This window comes from Haplochromis burtoni, unplaced genomic scaffold (genome assembly GCF_018398535.1).
Source record: "Haplochromis burtoni strain Fernald_Lab_line unplaced genomic scaffold, NCSU_Asbu1 Contig_314, whole genome shotgun sequence".
In the NCBI taxonomy this organism is placed as follows: Eukaryota; Metazoa; Chordata; class Actinopteri; order Cichliformes; family Cichlidae; genus Haplochromis; species Haplochromis burtoni.
The window spans coordinates 595,209-616,908 of NW_024582675.1; the positions used below are offsets into that span (position 1 = coordinate 595,209).

The window sequence follows — 21,700 nt, forward strand, 5'->3', positions numbered from 1 at the left end:
GAGAGAGAGAGTGTGTGTGTGTGTGTGTGTGTGTGTGTGTGTGTGTGTGTGTGTGTGTGTGTGTGTGTGTGTGTGTGTGTGTGTGTGTGTGAGAGAGAGAGAGGAATCAGGAATGAAGTTCTTGAGCTGGGAGATGCAAGGGGCTGTAGTGAGGGGCTCCAGTTTTGTTTACAGATGTTTCTCATCAGAGCCTTAGCGATACAGTTCAGGCAGACTGCAGGTCTGGTCACCATACACATACACAACACACACAAGCACACAACCATGCACACCCACACATGTACTGCCAAGCCAAAGACACTCATTGACCCCCTGAAAATAAATATCCTAAATCATCCCAAGGCCACTAAAAATTTCAGAGGCCTATCCCATGTTTACACACACACACGAACAGAAGATTGACAACGGCAGATTTATAAACCCAAAGCAAATCATCTTTTTCTGGCTCGCTGTTACAGAAAAATCCAAACTGAGAGATTTTTGTGACTGCTCTCCAGCCAGTGCAGCTTGCAGCACAGTACAGCTCGATGTAGCGTCACAGTATATACATCAACTTAATGCATGCAGAACCATGTTACAGTATCTGTAATAACATGAAACATCGTGACAGAGTCATGTAAACCTCTGGATAGGTCATGTTTTTTATGAACTGCTGTTGCATAAGTGAAATGGATCACGCGAGACACTGAATGGACTCTGCTAGGGAGGAGCAAGATTGGAGACACCATTAGCATTTGGTGGAAGATCTGCCTTGTGTTATTTTTCTAAAAAATGTCTACCCACTCATTTAGAGTGATACTGTAAGTTTTGCTGTAGCCTTAACACCAGGTTAAGTCTGGGTTAGCTCTTTGGTAGCATGAAGATGACATCTTTTTGTATCTGACATGGTTCTGTTCATCAAGTCTGGTTTGACCACCAGCAGGTCACAATGAACAGAAATGTCAAGAATCTGCTATCAAAGAAAGTCAGCTTTCCTTTTTATGCCAGTTGGATTTGTGTATATTTGCATTTACCTTTCCTTTTCATTTCTTCACCCTCTCCATGTGTTTGTGCTGTCAGTGCTCAGTCACCTGTGGCCAGGGAAAGACGACGCGACAAGTGCTGTGCGTCAACTTCAGTGACCAAGAAGTGAACGCTAGTGAGTGTGACCCAGACGACCGTCCTGCCACAGAGCAGGACTGTGCCATGTCTCAGTGCCCGTCCCGCTCCAGTGATTCCCGACCTCCGTCCTCACCAAACACCAGCACCAGGAACCTGCCACGTAGCCAATCCCACCAATGGCGGACTGGACCCTGGGGCGCGGTGAGGCTTCCTAAACACAACATCATGCTGGTCAACAGACCTCAGGGGTGTGATATTTAAGATGTTGCATTAATCTTGTGGGACTTATCACTTCAATAAGTAAAAGGTTGGCAGACTTTGTTACCTTTGTGCTAATCTAAGCTAACAATCTTCAAATTCTACTTAAATATCAACCATAAAAACTTCCTATATAGATCTATGCTCTTCTTACAGCAAGGGCAGAGTGAGGATAATTTGGACTATTCTTTTAAGGCGCCCTAAATCAAAGTCATACCTATATATTATCTGTGCTTTGGAGCTGCAGGGTAGGGTTTAAGAAACATTGTGTAATGTCACACAGTCCTGAATAAAAGCTCAAAAGTTGGACTCTGTTCTTTAGGCCCTTCATTCTTTTTAGGATGAGATCTTTAGAAATAGCACCGAAGGACATTGTGACCTAAATGCCCCAGGCTATCCTGTCCCACTGAGCTCCTTCTCTGTATTGTTCCTGCAGTTTTTTTTTCTTTGTTGTTTTAACTGGGTTACTGATAATCTTTGACAAAAAATAGCCTTGACCTTTAAATAACTCTGGGAAGGATTTAAGATATTTCTGGTCACGCTTCCTTCCTCAGAACGTTATTTTAGAAGCAGAGAAGTTTAGCCATGTCGCATGTGACGTCTCTGCGTTGTCAGAATTTTGTGTGGGCTTTGTGTTCACATCATATACACCTCATATTACACATACTGTATGTGCACTGATTTATTACCGCGAGGCTGAGAATATGTTTGTTAATCGCTGCGTTTAAACGAAGCATAAAATACCCACTAAACTCTTTTACACCTGAATAACGAGGAACTATTTTTGTGCCCTCTTATCTCTGTTAAAAAAACACAAAAACAGTGCTCCAGCACATGTGCAGGAGGCTTCCAGCGGCGTGTGGTAGTGTGCCAGGATGAGAACGGCTACCCTGCCAACAGCTGTGAAGATCGCAGCCGACCCAGCGAGCAAAGATCCTGCGAATCGGGGCCATGTCCACAGTGGGTGTATGGCAGCTGGGGAGAGGTAAGAAGGACACACTAAAGTAGTCTCACATAAGACAGGCATATTTTGACATGAAAGCATGACTGTCAGCTCCTTTTTTTTTAATCCACAAACTTGCATCTATAAAATGCGACCTCTCTGTGTGCCGTCCTCAGTGCACGAAGCCATGCGGAGGTGGGATAAAGACAAGGCTGGTGGTGTGTCAGCGTCCAAACGGCGAGCGTTTCAATGATCTGAGCTGCGAGATCCATGACAAGCCCCCAGATCGTGAGCAGTGCAATACTCAGCCATGCCCGTCTAACCCCCACTGGAGCACAGACCCATGGACCTCGGTACGCTCATAAAAAAACCCAAAACCAAATACTCTATAACCGTTTTTTATTGTTGGTTTTTTTAACCTCACATATGTTCAAATGCATGTAATCTTACTCCTTCACAAACAGTTTTAAAGAGGCAGGTTGACTGTGGTGCTTTTACACTGGAGATGTCACACTCCAGCTTCTCCAGCTTTTTACCTTTAACCCCCTCCACTTACTGCTCCCTCTCTGCAGCCTGCAACTGCTCAGTCAGTTTTTCCTCAAGACATTTGGAAAGATTCATTTCTGTTGCACTTGAATGGCAAACATGTGCTTAATATGCCAAAAAAGTACGACACACAAAAAAATAATACTTCAGTGACAGCTGTGACCGTAAGAGTTTTTTTCATGAGTAGTTAGAAAACTGTTGTTGAGCCTCGTACTAGTTTTCTCTTCTTTTTATTTTAATAATTCAGGATTACGTTGTATCACAATCAAAGTTAGTTTTGTAAAATATTGTTTTTAAAAGATAATTTATTGAGAGATGTTTTCCTTTTTATCTCTTGTAAATAGTATTAACTTTAAAAAAGTGTCTTATTTGGTGTCTTAGCTCTTTGTATTCGCACATTTAGCCAATCATTGTTCATATGCAAATACTGATGAATGTTTTTGTATATCAGGAATATACAATATGCTGCCTTGTTCTTTTATTATCCAAAGAATGGCCCACGATCTCCACGTATGAGGTGCTACATGATATAGTCGATGTTCTGTTAAGAACGTAAAAGGCACCACCTTACATATTGACTGTATATGGGCTGTATACTATATATACATCTTTGTACTATATGCATCTATGAAATGGCTATTATATTAGGAATTCAATTTGTTTTAAGGCACATGTAGAGAAGTTACTAATCTTATTTAGACACTTTATTTTACAGTTTATGTATCTACCCCCCTGAAAGCAACAACGCTGTTGTCCCGTAATGACAATGACAGTGAAGGAGACATACGACAAGTCAAAAGTGCCTGAAACGTCCAGTATCAGTAGTAAACACCAGCGAACAGTGGCTGTACTGCCACTGTAAAATAAAGTGTCTCTTTCCGACGAGTTTGTGGTAGTTAGGCCGGATAGCCTTTGTATTCCAGTTTTGGGTTTGCACCCAGAATTCCTTAGTGTGGCCAAAACAGTAGTTTTAAATCCTTCAAAGGTGCTTAATATGAGTGTATTTATATTATGTTAGTTAATGTTTGCTTTGTACAGTAAGTACTTGGAGTTGCTATATATGCTATGCTCAACAATACCTCACTTGGAACAAAACACAACTCAACTAGCCATTAAACAATGATGACCTGCATAACAGTGGTGCTTTTTCCAAACAAGGGAGATATGAGATATAAATATTTTTTCAAAAAGAGAACCTTTAAATTTTTTTGGTTGGTTAGGTGTTTATTGTGGCACGTTGCCTCTTCTGTACTTTTTTTTTTTTCCATGAGCAGTTTGCACTGATCTGATTGATCAGCTAAATGCAAAGTGTATCACAGATCTGATGAAATAATGTTTGAATTGTCTTTGACTGTCTCAACTTTAAGAGAACGGGCTGTTAAATGTCATGCTTTGAAACATGTAATACCTGTGACCACAGGGGAAGTTAATGGTGTTTTGTATTCAGAGCTCTTACTCTGAGCCAACCTAATGTGTCTACCTCAGTCTCTGTTATGATTGCCCCCCCTGCCGTATCTTGCTCTCCCTTGCACTGGAGGGATTTTAGCTGGCTAAGATTAAGCATGAGTTGTCGATGCTACCCTGCGCAGATGCTGGCCCTAAACACAGATCTGTAGCGCGTGTCATCTCCTGCCCCGTAACGCTTAACATTACTGTGAGGACGGTTCAAACTGATCCAGAATCTGTGGTTAGGGTCAACTTTGCCTGAAGCCCACCCAGTTGACTTCTCTTGGTCATAAATGTCTGTACCAACATCACACCTTATTTTAAGGGCCTGTTAACACAGCTGTGAGTACATTTTTACCACACGTCATTTACTAATGAGAACTTTTACTTGTAATGACTCCCACGTGTGACTGTAAGGCAGCACAAAACCAAATCTAGGTTGAATCAGTGAAAGTGGAACACAATAGTGAATTATATCATAATCCCCTCCAGTTTCATTTGTCAGTCTAAGCAGTCAACCTCTTGTCGCAGAATAGCAGTATAACACAAACACTATATCAACAGGCTCTTGAAATAAGTATAATGTATGTCTCTTATCCACAAATGGCAGTATTAGTCTATGTTTCAAGAATATTTCTGTATATTTATGTAATTACTTGTATTTATTGTTCATTCATTATAATGTTATGTCAATATTTAATTTTTTTTTACAGATTTGTTGGATTTCTGTTCATTTGCAGAAAAGGTTACAATTAAAGTGAAGTAGAGGTACTATCGAAGGCTTTTTTTCATTCTTGCCTGAATAAAAAGGTGTTCATCACATACAGCGACCACACCGAGGTCGCTTTCAATTGAGGGAAAGACACGACTTAAAACTTGCTGGTGATTTGCACTGACTGGCTTTAAAAATAAATGAAATGCTGAAATTGCAGTAACTGATCCCTGCGCCAGCCTTTAGCAACATTCATTAATGCTAATAGCATCAGTGCTTGCAACACTGTACTCCTGCTGCTAACCCCCATATTAGGATTTCACCAGCCCAAGCTTTTTGATAATTGCAGTGTGTTCATGCAAAGGAAGTGGCTTTTATTGTTTAGTGCTTTAGGTTAAAAAATGAGAAAAGAACGCTTGCAAATAGGTTATAAAGAAGTCCTCTTTTCACGAGCGTTACCCTTGTTGTTTTATGCGCTCAGGGCTTCTGTTGACCTCTGTCAGCGAGTATGTTCTCACCATGTGTCAAGAGTTCAAAGCTGTTTCCATTAAGGTAAATCTCAGTCCTGCGGGACAATGCCTCGGCGTACTTCCCATTGCATTTACTGTGCTCATTCACTCTTAATGCACGCTGAGGCTTTTTCGGGGAAGCTCGGCTATGGAGTTGCTAGCGCCCTTTGCCCCCTCTCTGGCAGGCCCCTCTGCTCTGGTCTAATGCGGGTTAATGACAGTGGACCATTGTGGGGGCCTTTGACAGTGACTTGAATAAAAGGTGGCGTCAGCAAGACTATTCAGTGGTGCATTGGCAGGTCAAAGGTCACATTTGATCTAGTGAGGGGCCCCATCCTGATTCATCCCTTCAGCACAGACAGACTTGTGGGAAATTACTCGTGATCTAGATTTAGAAAAATGAAATAAAAGACAAAAGCCAAACAAAATAATGTGACATTGGTGGAGGGCAGATAGATGTGTGTAGACCAGAGATCTGCCACTAAATTTCATGGGTGGAAATCGTCTTCTCAGCTATGTTTATACATCAGCACTGTCAGTTATTTTACACCAATATATGAAAAATAGTAATATATGCTATAATAGTAATATATGAATAGTACATGCGATAAGCACAAAGTCTCCTTAAAATAACCACACTGTGTCGATATGACTCACGTTTGTCTTTATTGATTGGATAAACAATTTACCTGCAAGACAATTACGATAAATTAAGTACATTACAAAATGCACTGGCATGCCTGCGTTTATAAAGGGGAACAAGCACTTTAGTCGTCCCTCCTTTTACAAGGCTTCCTACCTTTTCACCTCGTTGAATGAGGCGAGGGGTCACAGCTTGTTCCTGTCCGGTACAGTCCCTTGCTGATCAGGACAGAGCCACATGCTGGGCTACGTACTCGTTCAACTCTGTGCCTGTCGCTTCCCATCCATCCCCACATGCAACGCCCCCTTTGATTATCCAAGCACAGTCCAGCCCAACTCACTCCTCCCTTAGTGCTGCTGTGTGTGTGTGTGTGAGTCTGCCTGTCACACTGAGTTAGCTTTTCAGTAACGCGGTGAACCCGGAGGTGAAACAAACTGCTGCCGGGATGATCAGGCACGCTTTACCATTGGACCACCTCTCCCCATGTAATCGGGTCTCACCTCCTTTTTTTGTGAGTGACAAATAGGGTCCACGAGTTCACAAATACTAATGAGATTTTTTCTTCATTTCTTGTTTATTAAATCCCATTTTTAATGCTGAATAATCAATTACAGTTAAACTTGATATCAACAAAATACCCCCTCAATAAAAACAATAAAAAGGAAATTATTAATCTGAGTTTCATTGTTTTGAAATGTGTCACTTTTTACGCTTTCTGCTTTAGGTTAAAACATACTTCTGCTTCTTATTGCCCTCCTTATTTCCATCTTGCAGTGCTCAGCCTCCTGTGGAAGAGGCTTCAAATCCCGCAAAGTGAGCTGTGTGACCCGGTCAGGACGTCCTGTCCCAGAGGAGTACTGCCAGCACGCGTCGTCCAAACCCAGCGAGCGGCGCCGCTGCAGAGGTGGACGATGTCCTAAGTGGAAAACTGGCAACTGGGGGGAGGTAGGACTCTCTGACCCAGCCATTAAACACTTCTCAGCTATTTGTTCTCACGGTGCCAGACATGTTGGATTTGTTTCTCTCTCGTAGCCCCACTTTAATACTTACAGGCTTACAGGCAAGTATATCCATATGTGTGAAACAGGCCACAGCTGAACCTGACTGCCTTCATGGACAATGCTAAGCCACTAACTGAGGCGTGATTGCTTTTAAACATCACATGGTGGTTTGCCAGGGTGGAGCCAGAGTCTGAGGTGGTGTACGCTGGTGCTACGGTACCGCCGTCCACCAAGTTGGGCAGCAGGATGGATGTGCACCCCTTCCTTTGTATTTGAATTAGAGCCAGTGTAAATCTGCCCCTTTCATCTCTATAGCTTCTTTTTCTGTGGTCCTCAACTTCCTCTCCTCTCTGTCTCCATTCATCCCCTCTCCCACTTTTTCTTCCATGCCCTCTTTCCCTTCTTTCTCTTTTTTTAAATTTTATTTTTTGCCTCACCAATGGGAACCACATGTTGGTCTTTTAAATGTGCTACTCGAGGCAATACACTCGCATCATCACGCCAAACAAACTCAACAAAGTGCACCTGGTCGTTGCCTTTCAACACCTTTTCTCTCAATAGGAGTGGACTAAGCACACAGAAACATCTTACATGTCAGAGAGGATGTGCGTCCCCCTCTAAACAGCTGTGGAGCATGACGCAAGGAGAAAATGATACTCCACTCGAGGCTCTTAGTCAAGCACAGCACAGCACACTGGAGTGCCTCAAAGTTCAGCTGCTTCACTGAGTTACAAATAAATGGACACATAAATATGCCTGTAGTAGATGCATCTTTATAGGTTGAGCTCCAGAACACAAACTGCCTTACACCTCCATCACTTTATTTGTCTCTAAATCATCTGTTATTACATAGGCGTTATGTGATCCAGGAGCATTACATTTATATCAGTGAAGTGCGGTCTGTCTGAAAGGAGACAAAAATTGGTTAGTGTAAGATATCGTCTTACAAATATATCTCAAACAGTCAAAATAAGACAGTTGTTTTACGTTTCAGTTAAGGTTAAGGGCAGAAAACGACAGGCATTCCCCCACCTCCCAGTCTCATTCATTTTACCCTCGACACGATGTGCTCTGTATGTCAGCAGAAAGGACACGCTTTCATTTCAAACATGCTGCTCTAGATTAAACACAGATGTGCCAAACCACTTTCCAGACTTCAACTTTGATTCTGTACATATCTGTAGAACTGGCATTGATTTGATACAGCTTAAATGTTTACACAGATGCTTGGTTGCTTTTATCATTAAAATGTAATTTGCATAGTCTTTTATTATCATTGTTATAAAAGCATCTACCTGACATTACAAATGAATAACATAGTCATTTTGGCAAAAGCATTCCCCATAAATAAATACTTTAGGCTAAATCAGTTATGAGTCTTCTATATAAAAATATATTACAATGGATAACTACTAACACAGATTGAATGATTTCATTGCAAAGCTCTTACCTGCCCTGTCTTTAGTGTTCAGCGTCCTGCGGCGATGGCATCCAGCAGCGGGAGGTGTTCTGCCAGTTTGAAGACCAACGGAGCTCGCAGGAGACCGGCTGTCCCCAGCGCTCCCGACCAGCGTCCAGCCAGAGCTGCCGGGTCACCGACTGTCCCTCTCGCTACCGGTGGAGAGAGGAGGACTGGCAACCGGTAAGCCAGTAGAAGTCTGCACAAACAAACACTGTAATCTGCATGCTTAAACAAGTAGTTCTAGTGCCGCGGATGAATTTGCTCTGACATATCTGGGCAAGGATGAGAGTCTCTGCTTCTGTAGGAGGCACAGCTGCCTGTCAGGAGGCCAAAGGGGAGGGGAGCAGAAGAGGCAGATGAAAATCAGGCAATCCCCTTTTTTCCCCTACCCCAAAATAACTCAAGTTCCTCTCATTAGCGAATTAGTCTATTTACTTAAACTCAAAGACGACGCAAAAAGTATTCAGTTTGGCAAAACTGTTAATTGGCTCTGAGGATCCAATAACCAGTCAGATGGTTATTCTAATCTATACTCAAACAAAAGCGCTCGAAAATTGGTTGAGAATTCAGTGAGTTGTAATGATTCTCATTTACACAGATCTGCCTGTTACTTGCCCCATTATTAGTGCCAGGAGGGAAATGTACTCTTTACTGCTAAGAGATGGAGTTGGAGATCTCCAGGGTGGAAATGTTACCTTTCTTTTGGATATTAAAAAAAAAAAAATCAACTTTTGCTGTGAGCTTTTATTTAGTAACTATTTTCTTTCTTCTCTGCTTCGGTCAGTTTGGATAGATGAAGAGCAACAGAGAAAAAATAAGTAAATGATTTTGGGGTGAGCTGTCCCTTTAATATTAACCATTTTTATTTGGTGCAAAGTAATGATCAGCTATTTTCTGCAGGATAGAGTCTGCACATGTTTGCTGTTTATTAGAACGGGAAATGCACCAGGAGCTCCTTCTTCACTTTGCTAATGTGATGGTGAATGTGCGTCACTAAACAACATGAAATGCCTTTCTGAAAGAAGAGTCCAATCACTCTGCAGAAATGCTCGGAGGTCCCTGCCTGGGTGTCCCATTTAACAGCTGGAGGCAGTTAAAACATTTCAACTAGGAAGTATTACCGTGTTTTAGACACTTACACTGTACCCACACATAAGATAGTTACATCTCACACAGACAGTATTTCTTTCCCTGCCTTGTACAAGGACAGGACACAGTATCCTGTCCCGGTACATCTCAGAATGAAATATAGTATCTTTGGCTACCTAAAACCTGAGTACCTCTCAGGACAGCACAACTCGCTATGACAGATTAAGGTAATTCAGTTGTTTGACAAAGTTAAAGATATTAAGAGTGAAAAAGACCTGCTGGTTGACTGCTGAGTGTTTCTGACACATGTGGAAGCCTTTCTGGACCTTTGATAAATCTTTATGACTCTTGCAAACTTGAGTGTTGTAATATCTGAACCAGCACATAAGCCCCTTTACAAGGCATTATTACAGTAGTTCCATGATTAAAAAACCAACAAATTAATCCCAGTCACCTCATTCTGCTGCTCTTATGCTTTTAATACTTGCCACGGTGACTTGTGCAATGGCACGAAATGGTGCTAACTGGTTTTTATTGTGCCCATTTTGCTTTTCCAATCTTTGAAATGGAAATTTATCTAGTATAGGTCAGGGGCTGATCACGCAATTCTGCACTTACTATTAGATTGTTACACCCTGATCATAGATATCTGTCTCTCTTTCCAGCCTTGTATACCACAAATCTCCTCAGAGATATATTAAGCTGTGCTGCTGATCTGCGCTAAAGCAGCTCTGTTTAGAAAATATACATCATTTATATTAGGTCTGATCTAATTGGCTATTATAAAAGAATGGGATGAATGGGTACCATGCTTCAAGTTTTACTTTCAAAATAAGAAGATGATTGTTGTCTGACAGTAAGAAAAAAGCTCTTTTTTTGGGCCAAGGGTCTAGGTGTTGAAACTTCATCTATGATCAGACATGCTGTTGGCACGGGATGTGAGCACTGTGTTTTCCCCTCCTCTTAACATCTGTATAGCCCAAAGCAGTGCTTAATGACTGAATGCATGCTTTGCTTGAACTGGAGCTTCCTTGCTGTGTGTGCATTGTATATTGCAACTTTAATTTGGCAGTGCCACAGAGTTTCCAATAATACCGCTCTTTTTCTATTTGTACTCTCTGTGAAAGATTGTTTTCTGTCTTGTCTCCTCTACAGTGTAGTAAGTCGTGCGGATCGGGTCGGCGACAACGAGCCTTGAAGTGCGTGGACCACAACCAGCGGGAGGTCCACGAGATGTACTGCGTGAACCAGATCAGACCCCCAGAAATAGAAAGCTGCAACACCCACGCTTGCGAATTCATCTGGATTACAGGGGAATGGACTAAGGTGAGAGTCAAACAAGCAGACATCTAGATCATTTTTTTGTCTTCAGGTCTTAATTGTAAAAGTTGTGTTTGAGTTAAATTGGTAATGCTTTGCTCTTCAGAATGAGCATGCAAATCACCACCTTTCAGTCCAATGACGCGCACATGATGGAAAGTACACTGTTCTCTTTTTTTCATGCCGGTGATTTATGCTATCCTCCAGTGCTCAGCCAGCTGTGGCCAGGGCTACCGCCAGCGTCTGATCTCATGCAGTGAGGTGCATGTGGAGAATGACAACTATGAGTATGGCCATCAGTCTTTGTCCAACTGCCCTGGGACCCCTCCTGAGAGCTACATGCCTTGTAATCTGGGCCCGTGCCCTCTGCTGCAAGAGTGGAGGGTTGGAATCTGGGGACCGGTGAGTGAGTCTGGACTGCCTAAATGGGATATAGCGATTTATCAGTATATCAAAGGCAGATTGATGTCAATCCTAAATGCATGATAAAATGGACTGTTTTTCACCTCGCCAGGCATGACTATTGACTTTAAATTTTATATATATATATATATATATATTTTGGATTAATATAATTAATCCAAAATATATTTACTCTTTTTTTAGTGATGATTCATGGCTTTCTTTGACATTAAAACAGTAGCAGTTGGCTGATTGTATGTGAAAAATCTTGTCTTCAACTAGTGTTTCAGCATTGAGCTTAAACCCTGGTCGAATGAATCGTGTCCATTTTTTAAAAAAGTGACACTTCGAAGACAGAATGTCATGTTTCAGCTGTGTGCAGGCAGGAGAAGGACCCAAACGCAAAGCTCACCACGCAGGAATTAAACTCAAAAAGCTGCTTTATTGCAGAATGGCACAAAAAATAACAAAATTAAACTGGGTCATGGATAAACTGACACATAGGGAAACACAGCCATGAGGGAGACTACAACACTGATGAAGAGAAACACAGGGCTTAAATACACTGAGGGATAACGAGGGAATGAGAGACAGAAGGAGAGCACAGCTGGGAGTAATCAGGCTGGACGAGACAAGGGAAGCAAAACTAGAAACGCTGACATGAGACACGGACCTTCAAAGTAAAACAGGAAACACACTGACTGAATTCTAAACATGCAAACTTAACAGCAACTGGGGAGACAGAACATAGGAACCTGAAACATGGGACAGAAAGGCACAGTAGACACAACGTGGACATAACAACGCCACAGGGAAAGAGTAAGACAAAACACAGAACCTCTTAGAAAATAAAATAGGAAACCTAATGAAACGCAGACATGACTGCATGAACTTGACAACATAACAGACATGAAACACTTGAAGGGCAAGGGAGACTTAACAGGGACACAAGGAGACTCTAATAACAAATGAACTAGAAAACCTAATGAGCTTAACCATATACTATAAACATCAAACACAGAATTTCTGACAGACTTTCACCTGCAAGAATTACCTTCGGACTGTTATGATAAGTTGCTTCCTTTCAGTGTTCAGTGACTTGCGGAGATGGAGTGATGGCGAGGACGGTGCAGTGTGTATCAGCCGGTGGTCAGAAAAGTGACAGGTGTTCCCCAGATGTAATGCCAGAAGCCAAAAAGGTCTGCAGGAATCCAAACTGTGAGTGCTGAGATAAAACTCTTTTCTTTTAACAAAGGTCAAGACTACTAGGATTAGACAAAATCCAAGGAATGGCTCAACACGACCTAGTCATTTCAGAAATCTGGCCTTTAGTGAAATATTTATGAGCCGAAGCAAACATCAAAGATTTACTGTTTAGCCTGTTTGCTTCCCCACGGTACCGTGGGACATCAAAGTGTGAGGGGTGTTTCATTTTCTTTGGTTCGATAAAGAGATTTGCCCCACTTGATGTGACTGCCAACATTTGCACATTTGTGCACCGTGCGAGCCCGTATCCCCACAGAATATTTATTTATTTCTTCTTGTGTTTCTCCAAGGCCGTTTGCCTTCTAGCTGTCAAGAGATCCAGACCATGAATGGCCCCCTGCCAGACAGTGAGCATTTTCTCAGCATACAAGGCAAAACACTCAAGGTAAGATAATATCAGCTTATTACACCACAACTGCTCAAAGCAGTGTGAGGCCACAGCTGGTTTGATTAATAATGGGGAAAACGCAGCTGAAAAGTAGGTTGCTCTTGAAATATTTCTAATATCTTACCCGTTATTTTATGTTTTTTTATGTTAATTATTCCGTTTCCTCTATCCAAACTAAATAATTCAGACCCTGTCTGTACAGGGATTTTTGTGGATTCTCCAAATCTTTTAGAATATCATGTACCAAACAAATCCCTTAAAGTGCAACGAATCAGTAGATAAAATGATGATACTGACACAACTCAAGACTTTATTTCTTGCTTGCTAACATATAAAATAGGAAGTGACAAACTATTTAAAACATATTTGCTTGTTCAAATGAAAGGACACATAATCGGTGAGCATTTCACCAAACAGAAAAGATTTTTCTTTGATTATTAAGCTTTACGTAGTGAAGGTGCTCACACACAGTAAAATATACAAGGCTCCGAGCTCCTTAACCAGCGCAGTGCCCCAGAGCCCACGCAAATTATCCTGAAGGTCTTCCCTCCTGAGTTAGCTCTCCGTGTGTGTGAGAGAGCTCAAGGTCCCAGCCTTGTGCTGCTTAGGAAGGCCCAGATGATTTGTAAGTGTGTGGCTGCCTGTGCTCATAAGTCCTACGTGACGCTGCTGCCTGAACCTCTCTGCCCCACCTCTACTTCTGCACCTGAGCAGAAACCCCCCACCACCACACCCATATATGCATATCCGTCTGCTCCACATCCCCCCAGTTGTGTCTTTCAGTGCATCTCTCTCTGTTGGCTGTGTTTATCAGTGTAGTTTTGACTCCGTCAAGAACAGTTTGAAGCCAGGTTATGGTGCATCTCGTCTAGTCATCCCGATAACGCTCGCACTCAGCTCACAGCCAAAATCTCCACTCATATTGTCAGTCGCCTGCACTGTGTCCTCTGCCCCAGCGTCATGAAAAAGGAGCCTCCCAAACAGTTTTGGTTTAGTCATTGTGTTTTACAGAAGACAAAGATCTTAAAAAAGCTTTATATACCAAATATATACACCTTTATATTAGTTAAATGACGGTGTTCCAGCATGTCTTGAGGAGAGATCCTACTGGGAAAAGTTTCTGTCATATTATGTATATTAAGATGGACTTGGCTCCCAGGTGTGGAAAGTGAAGCCAGAGCAAAAGTGCATCAAACCTGCTTTCTGCTTATTTTCCTTGAGTGGAAGCTAAGAAGGTCCGATTTGAGGATCAAAGAATGCTCCTGCTCACATCTTTGATCTCCTCACGTGCACACTTAACTGTGCCGGCTGCTTAAAATCAATTCTCACTAAAATCTTTAGGTACTTTTCGGCCACTGAGGCTTGTAAATGAGGTTGCAAATAGATGTAGTACTTTTCATGTAACACAGGAAATCTGTCTTTTTGTCTGACCATTACATACTATCATTTGCCAAAATATCCACAAGCTCTTGCAGGATTTAGGGGGTTTTAATTGTTCATTTTAACATTTCTCTTCTTGTCGTTTTTTTCAACTCCTTACGAGTGTTATTTTTATTTCTTTCCTCCCCTCTGCACCTTGTTTGTACTTTGACAAATCTTCCTGTATCTTCCTATCACCTCTATGCCTTTCCTTTACCCTTTGCCCCACCTCTGGTCTCCCTCCTTTACTTACCCTCTTGCTCCTCTGCTGCTTTTTCTTCCTCCTCAGGTCTTCTGTGCTGGAATGCAGACAGAGGCTCCGCGGGAGTACATCACCTTGGCGACGGGTGAAGGGGAGAATTTTTCAGAGATCTTTGGCTTCAGGTAAACAGGAGGATAACAATAAAAAGCCATTTTCATTACAAAAACTCCACCTGACTCCTGGCAGTGTTATGTTCTCTGTAAATGAAGAAATTCCATGGAAGTGTAAAGTTAAGCTGTCAAGCTTATTTGGCAAACGTGTGTTTTCCCAGGCTCAATGACCCCACCCAGTGTCCAGCCAATGGCTCTAGAAGAGAAGATTGCGACTGTCGAAGAGACTACAGTGCCGCTGGCATCACCACCTTCTCCAAAGTCCGCCTGGACCTCAGCAAGATGAACATCATCAGTAAGTTGCCCACAGTCTCACAGCATCCTGTGCAAAATGTTAACTCCACATTACTTCAAAATGAGAACTTCCTTTGGCATTTAATTATGTTCATGCTCACGAGGGTTAATGGGCTCAAGATGTCTTTAAGGTCCATTTAAGGAACACATAATTACAAGGCTTGAGGGGATTAAATGAAACTGCTCTAACTAGATGGAATTATACTGATATGAGTTTGGCTCAGCCTGAAACGCAGGCTGGATTTATAGGTAAATAGCATAAGATTTGCTCACCATGGCAGATGCAAGTCACGATTATTAAGGTTCATTCGAGCTACTATAGCGACTAATGCCTAGAGAGACCTTTCACGAGATCACTTTGTTGCTTTATCTTGATCTATAGCTACAGACTGGCAGTTTGCGTTTACCCACCAAGGCAAGAGTGTTCCATTTGGTACAGCTGGAGACTGCTACAGTGCCGTTCCTTGTCCGCAGGTGAGGATGACGACATCTATTATAATTATTTTGCTTTTCATATCAAGAAAAGCCAAACTGTGGCAAAAAATAGATAAATAAAATGTCAAATAAACTGCTCAGCTGACCAAGGACTGCTTTTCTTATAATCTAATATCTAATCTATATGATAAGTTGTCTTTTATGTAAATAATACAATTCATTTGCAGTCAAATATATATTTTTAATAATAATAATAAACCCCTTTCCTACTCTGTGATGTTGTGCTTCTTTATTTTTCTGTAGTTCACTGCACATCAGGCACTTAAAGGTCTCCGTATTAAAGCAGAGAGCAAGATTTACTCGCATTTCTGTCCTTTCTGCATCCATCTGTCCTTTTAGGGCCGCTTTAAGATCAACCTGTCAGGAACAGGGCTCAGGCTAGCTGACGACACCTCTTGGATGTCCCAGGGCACCTTTGTAGTGAAGACGATAAAAAAATCACAGGTAAAACATCACATACATGCCCAGAGGATTAATTCACATACTTGCTTTGTGTTTGCACAGGCTGCAGATTAAGCAGACATAGCTCCAAAGGAGGTTCGGTGTTCAAAGCTCCTTGCTGAAAGAGAACCTTTATTGGGCAGCTGCTCTCTCTCAAGTGCCCCCTACAACCACCCTCCACTTTTTGAAATGGAGATCAGGCTGGAGAGTGCTTTTTGGCAGGGCAAAAATAGGAGGAAGTAGAGATGCCAACAAGTGTTGGGAGTCTGACATCCAAAGCCAGCTGGCCCTCCTTTGGGCACTCCAGGCAGTTTAGATAAAGCCTTGTTGGGACAGCGGGATGAAGACAACACTCCAGTGAAAATCAGACAAAGCGCTTACTAGGAACTCTGGCTTTCATGTCATGGGATAGTGAATTTGGAGCACTCTTCTAATGCAGTTTCCAATTTGCTTCTAGATGTTTGCATGAAACTACTATTAAGTTGCCTGCTTCTGTTACCTATGCTAGTGAAATTCTATTAGCTCACATTTCTCGCTTGTTTCTAAGAGGCTGTTTGCCAACCTTTAGAAACAAACCTGCTTGGTGGGCCTCAGACAAAAAACCCAGAAACAACACATTTTAGGGTGCATTTAAATTTACGCGTCAGGATCTTTTCCACAAAGATTCCTAAAATCATTAACAAGAAAAGCAAAACTTTAAAGAGAAGAATTCACTCAGCTTCTTTTGTACCTATCCTCAAATTCTTGAAACAGCAGATAGTCACAGTACCCATGTTATTATTCTCGTGTCCACAGGATGGCAGCAGAGTGTCAGGAATGTGTGGCGGCTATTGTGGTAAATGTATACCGTCCTCTGGTCACAGTCTGCCCATAACAGTGGAATGAACACAAAGCCATCAAACAGGTGAGGTAAACATGGATAACAATATGAAATATGAAATATTTTCTGTCAAAAAACAGAACTATAATCTGCTTTTGCGCTCACCGAATGCGTTTTTTGATGTACTGCTACTCTGCAGGGTAATTGGCTTTCGTGGCTCATGTCTTCTATCTCTCTATCTTTGATCTGCAGTGTTGTGTTCAGGTGCTCATTGTGTGAACATGTTCCTCCTTGGTGCTACAGCCAACTTTGAGTTCAAACCGTTCCAAACAACCTCTTTTCCCTCCTGTGTGTTTTTAGCGTAATTTAAAATGATGTAAATACTGTAAAGAGAAGGATAAAATTTATTATTTATTGTACTGTGCCATTTATTTTTTATACTGTAATGTAATTTAAGTGTTTTATTTTCCAAAGCACCACACCGTGCATCAGGCAATAACACCACACAGTTGCCTTTTTGTGAGATTTTTACCAAAGTAATGCGCTTTGTATTTTGGCATTTGCCTGTTTAACTTTTTAATACTGTCATTACGCCACAGTAATTCTGTTACAGCCATTTTTGTTGTAGTTGCTGTTGTTGGTGGGTAGTTTTTTTTAAAATAACTATTATTAAAGTTGTATTTAATCCAGTAATGTTATTGTGATGCTCACCAGACCTGTGGTTCTCATGCAGCGAGGTGTCTCCAAGCTACCGGCCTTTTTTTTTTATAGCTTCAGAGTTTGTAGACACATGTGTAGATGGCCATTATGTTGGCCACTGAACGGAGGTGTTCATGTTCCTCCTTTTGTGTGATGAGATGATCTCTTGCAGTCAGTACATCAGACTCTATGTACAGCTACTTCAACTTTTTTCTACATCCTGTCACAGTCCAAATTTCGCCGCCTCAGTGAGATGTTGTTTGATTTTTGTCAAAATCATCAACAACTACTTCATCTATTAATTGTAGGTTTAGGTCATCAAGCACATATGCAGGGAAAAGGAGAGTGCATCTTTCGAACTGAGTTACAGCCTCATCAAATGATGAGTACCAGGGTCAGGTGCAATACAGGTCAGGTGTTAGTGCCATGTATTTTTACCGCTATCCTGGAGATGCTGAAAGTTTAGTAAAGGTATAGGTTATAAAAATGGTTGAGTTAAATGGACCAAACATCAGATTCTCTGTGTTCCTGCATATCTCTCAAGTAGTGTGCAGTGGCTGGGGAGAGCCATTAGCTTTTAGATCTTACAAAACAAGCAGGTTATCTTATCTGGAGCAACTTGAAAGAATTTCATAAGAGAGAGAAAGAGGGGGAAAAGACTTCACCTCAGGCCTATAAAATCCTAGCAGTTATTCCGGAGATCTATATAATGTGATGGTCCATCCCTGGAGACACCCTTCAGACTGCTGAGCTCACAGGCCCTGCAGGCCCTGATTTCTGTCCAGATGCTGCTTGCAAACCATTACCTCCTGTACCTCACATTCTTTTATTCCATCTTTGTTTTGAAGAGTCTGTCAAAACTGTGCGTACTCATCTGCTCCTGTTTAGATCAACCTGACTTGTTGTTCTGTGTGAAGATATCAGGGTACTTCTTATTTTGTGTAAAAAGTCTGGGTTTTGTATCTATGAAGCCACTGATGTGCAGTATTGTGAGCTGTCCTTGTATTCTGTTTGTTCTGTGTGGTACATCATGCAGCTACATCTGATTAAGAAGCCTTATTTGTGCATGTAAGCTGCTCCATATGGTGCTGTTTCAGTGCCTTATATAAAAATGTGCACATTCAGCCAAAAGGGAATTCAGTGCAGTTTTAATCTGCCGCCAAACAAGTACAAAAGACACAGGGAAGAAGACGTGTTGTGTCTTACTGAAGACCACAGCTGACAGGTGCTCTTCTCACTGCGAATGTCAGAATGCAGTTCTCAGGTGTCATAAAAGAAGGGATTCTTGTATTTAACTGTATTTATCTTATTATTATTTGTTGCATACCTGCTGCATTTTTATCAGACATATAAAAGTGTATTATTGTCTTCATATATATTCTTTAGTTTATATGCAAATATTTATTTTTTTCTTTTCTTGTGAATGTACATAAGCCTCGATCATAAACGACTATGAATCACAGCACAGTATTGCCATAAAATGAAGCATCTCGCCAAGCGTTTGTTGTTTTATGAGTGCGTTTATTTATGTGTGTCATATTTGCATAAATTGTATAAGCACAGTTTGGTGGTGCCGCGTGAAAAGGATGATTTATGTATGAGAGCAGATGAAGCAAAGATTGGTGGGTAATAAAATGCCTGGGGTGCACTTGTCTGTCTGCTTTTTGCACTTATATATCATTTTCACTCCAGTTTGTCCTTCACGTGTCATCCGATTTTAATACCAGCCATAAAAAATAAAATAAAAAAATCATGGGAAGATGATAGTCTGGTTAATGTTTGCACCATAAAATTCTCGCTCCGTAGCACTTCTGATTTATATGGTAACACATTTTATGCCATCGTTGTAGCAGTCGGACTTTTAACCGGGCAAGCGTGGAAGCTAATCCAACCTCTGTCCTTCTTCATAATTGTGAATTATCGGGTCATTTACCAAGTGTCAGCACTGGTCCTCCAAAATAAATCTAATTCACCAAGTTTTCAGCAGAAGGAAAAAATGAATGTTTATAGGTGGCAGATCCCTAAACTGCAGTGCCAGTTTAGACTCACATCCAGTCATTGTCAGACATTTTCTGTCCATAACAAAATGAAACAAAATCTAAATTTTATAAGCAAATATTCTTCATTTCAAAGGGAGCACAGAGGAACTTGGCCTCTTGAGCAGATGCACAACGGGCAATATAAACAGAAAGAGTCTGGTTCTTTATTTCTAGGAAAAACTGTAAAACTAATGAATACAGTTAAAGTTCAGAGTCTCCAGAGCCATCCAGTGGACTGGATTCTAGTCTTTGCCAGTCTCATTCTGTCCCCCGGGCCTTATGTTTAACACTGTCTAAACTAGGTCCACAAAGCTCAGTTCCATGTGGAAAGCTGCACATAAAATATTTGCTTGATTGTATTCAGCAGACAGTCATCCTGTACATACGTAACCTGATATTAAATAATATTAAATGGAGCAAGGAATGAAGTGCCAACTGTGTGGAGGCATGAGTATGCAGCACTGACCACCTTGCACCAGCCTCCGTGTTCTAGTTTTTCTTACTGTTTGTGTTGGTATTCCCAGGTGAGCCATAGCAACAGGAGCTGGCCAGTCACTCTGAGGCTGACTCTTCAAATGTCTGTCAGCAGGCTGAGTGAAATGCTGCTTCAGAGCAGCTGTTTAGCAGGAGATGGGGAAAAGTGTGAAAAGGAAAGAGAGAGAAGTCAGTTTGGTGGAGAGAGGAGCTCTCAGCAGCTCCACAAGGCTTGTCTAAACTTAACTACGTGATTCAGGTGTAGATGTGCAAACAGCCCTGGGGTCAGTTGGAGAACTCTGTGTTTCCCCTTTTTAAAAAAAGTCTAACAGTGTTGCTATCATGACTGCAGCATGTCAGCAGGTCTCCGTTGCATCAGATATTCCAGAAAAGGAAAGAAAACACTTACGGAGAAGCCTTCTCTCCTCGGCAGATTTAGACAAATGAAATCCTGCTCCGAGTTTCATCACTCCTAGAAGCCAGGATGAATTTCTCAGGCATGGTAAAAATGCATTTAACATAAAGATTTAAAAAAAAAAAAAACAAGATATGTTTAGCTGGAAGACTGGATCTGCCACTGTTTCCAGGTTTTCATCCAAGATGTCATATCTGATTAAATGACTGGATTTTACAATGACACACTAATACACTTTTAATCTTTACAGCCTTTATTTGATATAATTTCTTATTAACATCTACTCAGACTCCAGCAGCCTGTTATCTCAGGCTGAATACAAGTTCTTGTTATTTTTCTTCTTATCTCCAGGTTCAGTGATCCACAGCACTCATCAGGTATGTTTCCCTTGAAGAATGAGCACTTTTATCGCTGACTGAAGAAAACCACAGAGGTGCTAGAGGTTTCTCTTTCCTCTAAAATGCCTTTTGATTAGTCTGCAAGTGCGTGACCAAGATAGTTAGGGATAGGTGGAGACAGAGAATGGGCAATATTTGATACAAGTGTTCCAACAATAAGTCCGCAAACTGACACAGTATATATCAGATTTTTCCACTGTTGGGGAAATGAATAAACAAACATTTACACATTTACATACTCATACTGTGATCAGTCTGTGTAGCCTCCATACCTTTATATGACTGTTTTTTGCACCCTTGTCTCACAGACCTTCCCACAAGGATTATATGTGTGATCTAAGCTGCTGTATTAGACTTTCTCAGAACCTTTGAACGGCATTTCCAAAAGCTTGCGAACAATGACTCAAAATCAACCCTGTCAGACTTCTGTAGGTCAAAGGTTCACAGGCTACATGGTGAAAAAATACGAGCAAAAATGGACCTAATTAGAAGATCTGAGCGTGTGGCAGCAGCAGTTCACTGTATTAAAAAAAAACTCACTTTACCCTGTTTAGCATGCAACCAAAAAAGGAGCTTTTCTTGACTGCCACCTAGTTCTTGCATTGCTCCTGGAAATAGCATGAAAGCTGTTTTTGATTCTGCCAAGCTTGTTTAGACTCTTAACCTGAGAGTTAATGAGGGGAATTTTAAAGTCATGAGTCCCCAGGGTCAGCTTCCCTCACCATCATTATCATCATCATTCCTAAAG

The 21,700-nt window shown here is 41.4% G+C and overlaps 1 protein-coding gene across 2 annotated transcripts in view; it reads left to right on the top strand.

The window, feature by feature from the left end:
* LOC102295216 (A disintegrin and metalloproteinase with thrombospondin motifs 9) overlaps positions 1–21,338 on the top strand; it is a 43,445-nt gene extending 22,107 nt beyond the window's left edge. The window contains exons 26-40 of one of the 2 annotated variants that reach the window (XM_042228271.1): positions 1,060–1,302; positions 2,183–2,344; positions 2,479–2,655; positions 6,933–7,103; positions 8,625–8,801; positions 10,866–11,036; positions 11,238–11,432; positions 12,521–12,650; positions 12,989–13,083; positions 14,795–14,889; positions 15,039–15,172; positions 15,554–15,645; positions 16,006–16,110; positions 16,903–17,016; positions 17,180–21,338. In XM_042228271.1, the coding sequence (XP_042084205.1) occupies positions 1,060–1,302; positions 2,183–2,344; positions 2,479–2,655; positions 6,933–7,103; positions 8,625–8,801; positions 10,866–11,036; positions 11,238–11,432; positions 12,521–12,650; positions 12,989–13,083; positions 14,795–14,889; positions 15,039–15,172; positions 15,554–15,645; positions 16,006–16,110; positions 16,903–16,992 (2,037 nt within the window). In that variant the 3' untranslated portion in view covers positions 16,993–17,016; positions 17,180–21,338. The remainder of the gene's footprint in view (positions 1–1,059; positions 1,303–2,182; positions 2,345–2,478; positions 2,656–6,932; positions 7,104–8,624; positions 8,802–10,865; positions 11,037–11,237; positions 11,433–12,520; positions 12,651–12,988; positions 13,084–14,794; positions 14,890–15,038; positions 15,173–15,553; positions 15,646–16,005; positions 16,111–16,902; positions 17,017–17,179) is intronic. The other variant, XM_005941319.2, reaches the window with a different exon arrangement.
* Positions 21,339–21,700: the final 362 nt, after the last annotated feature.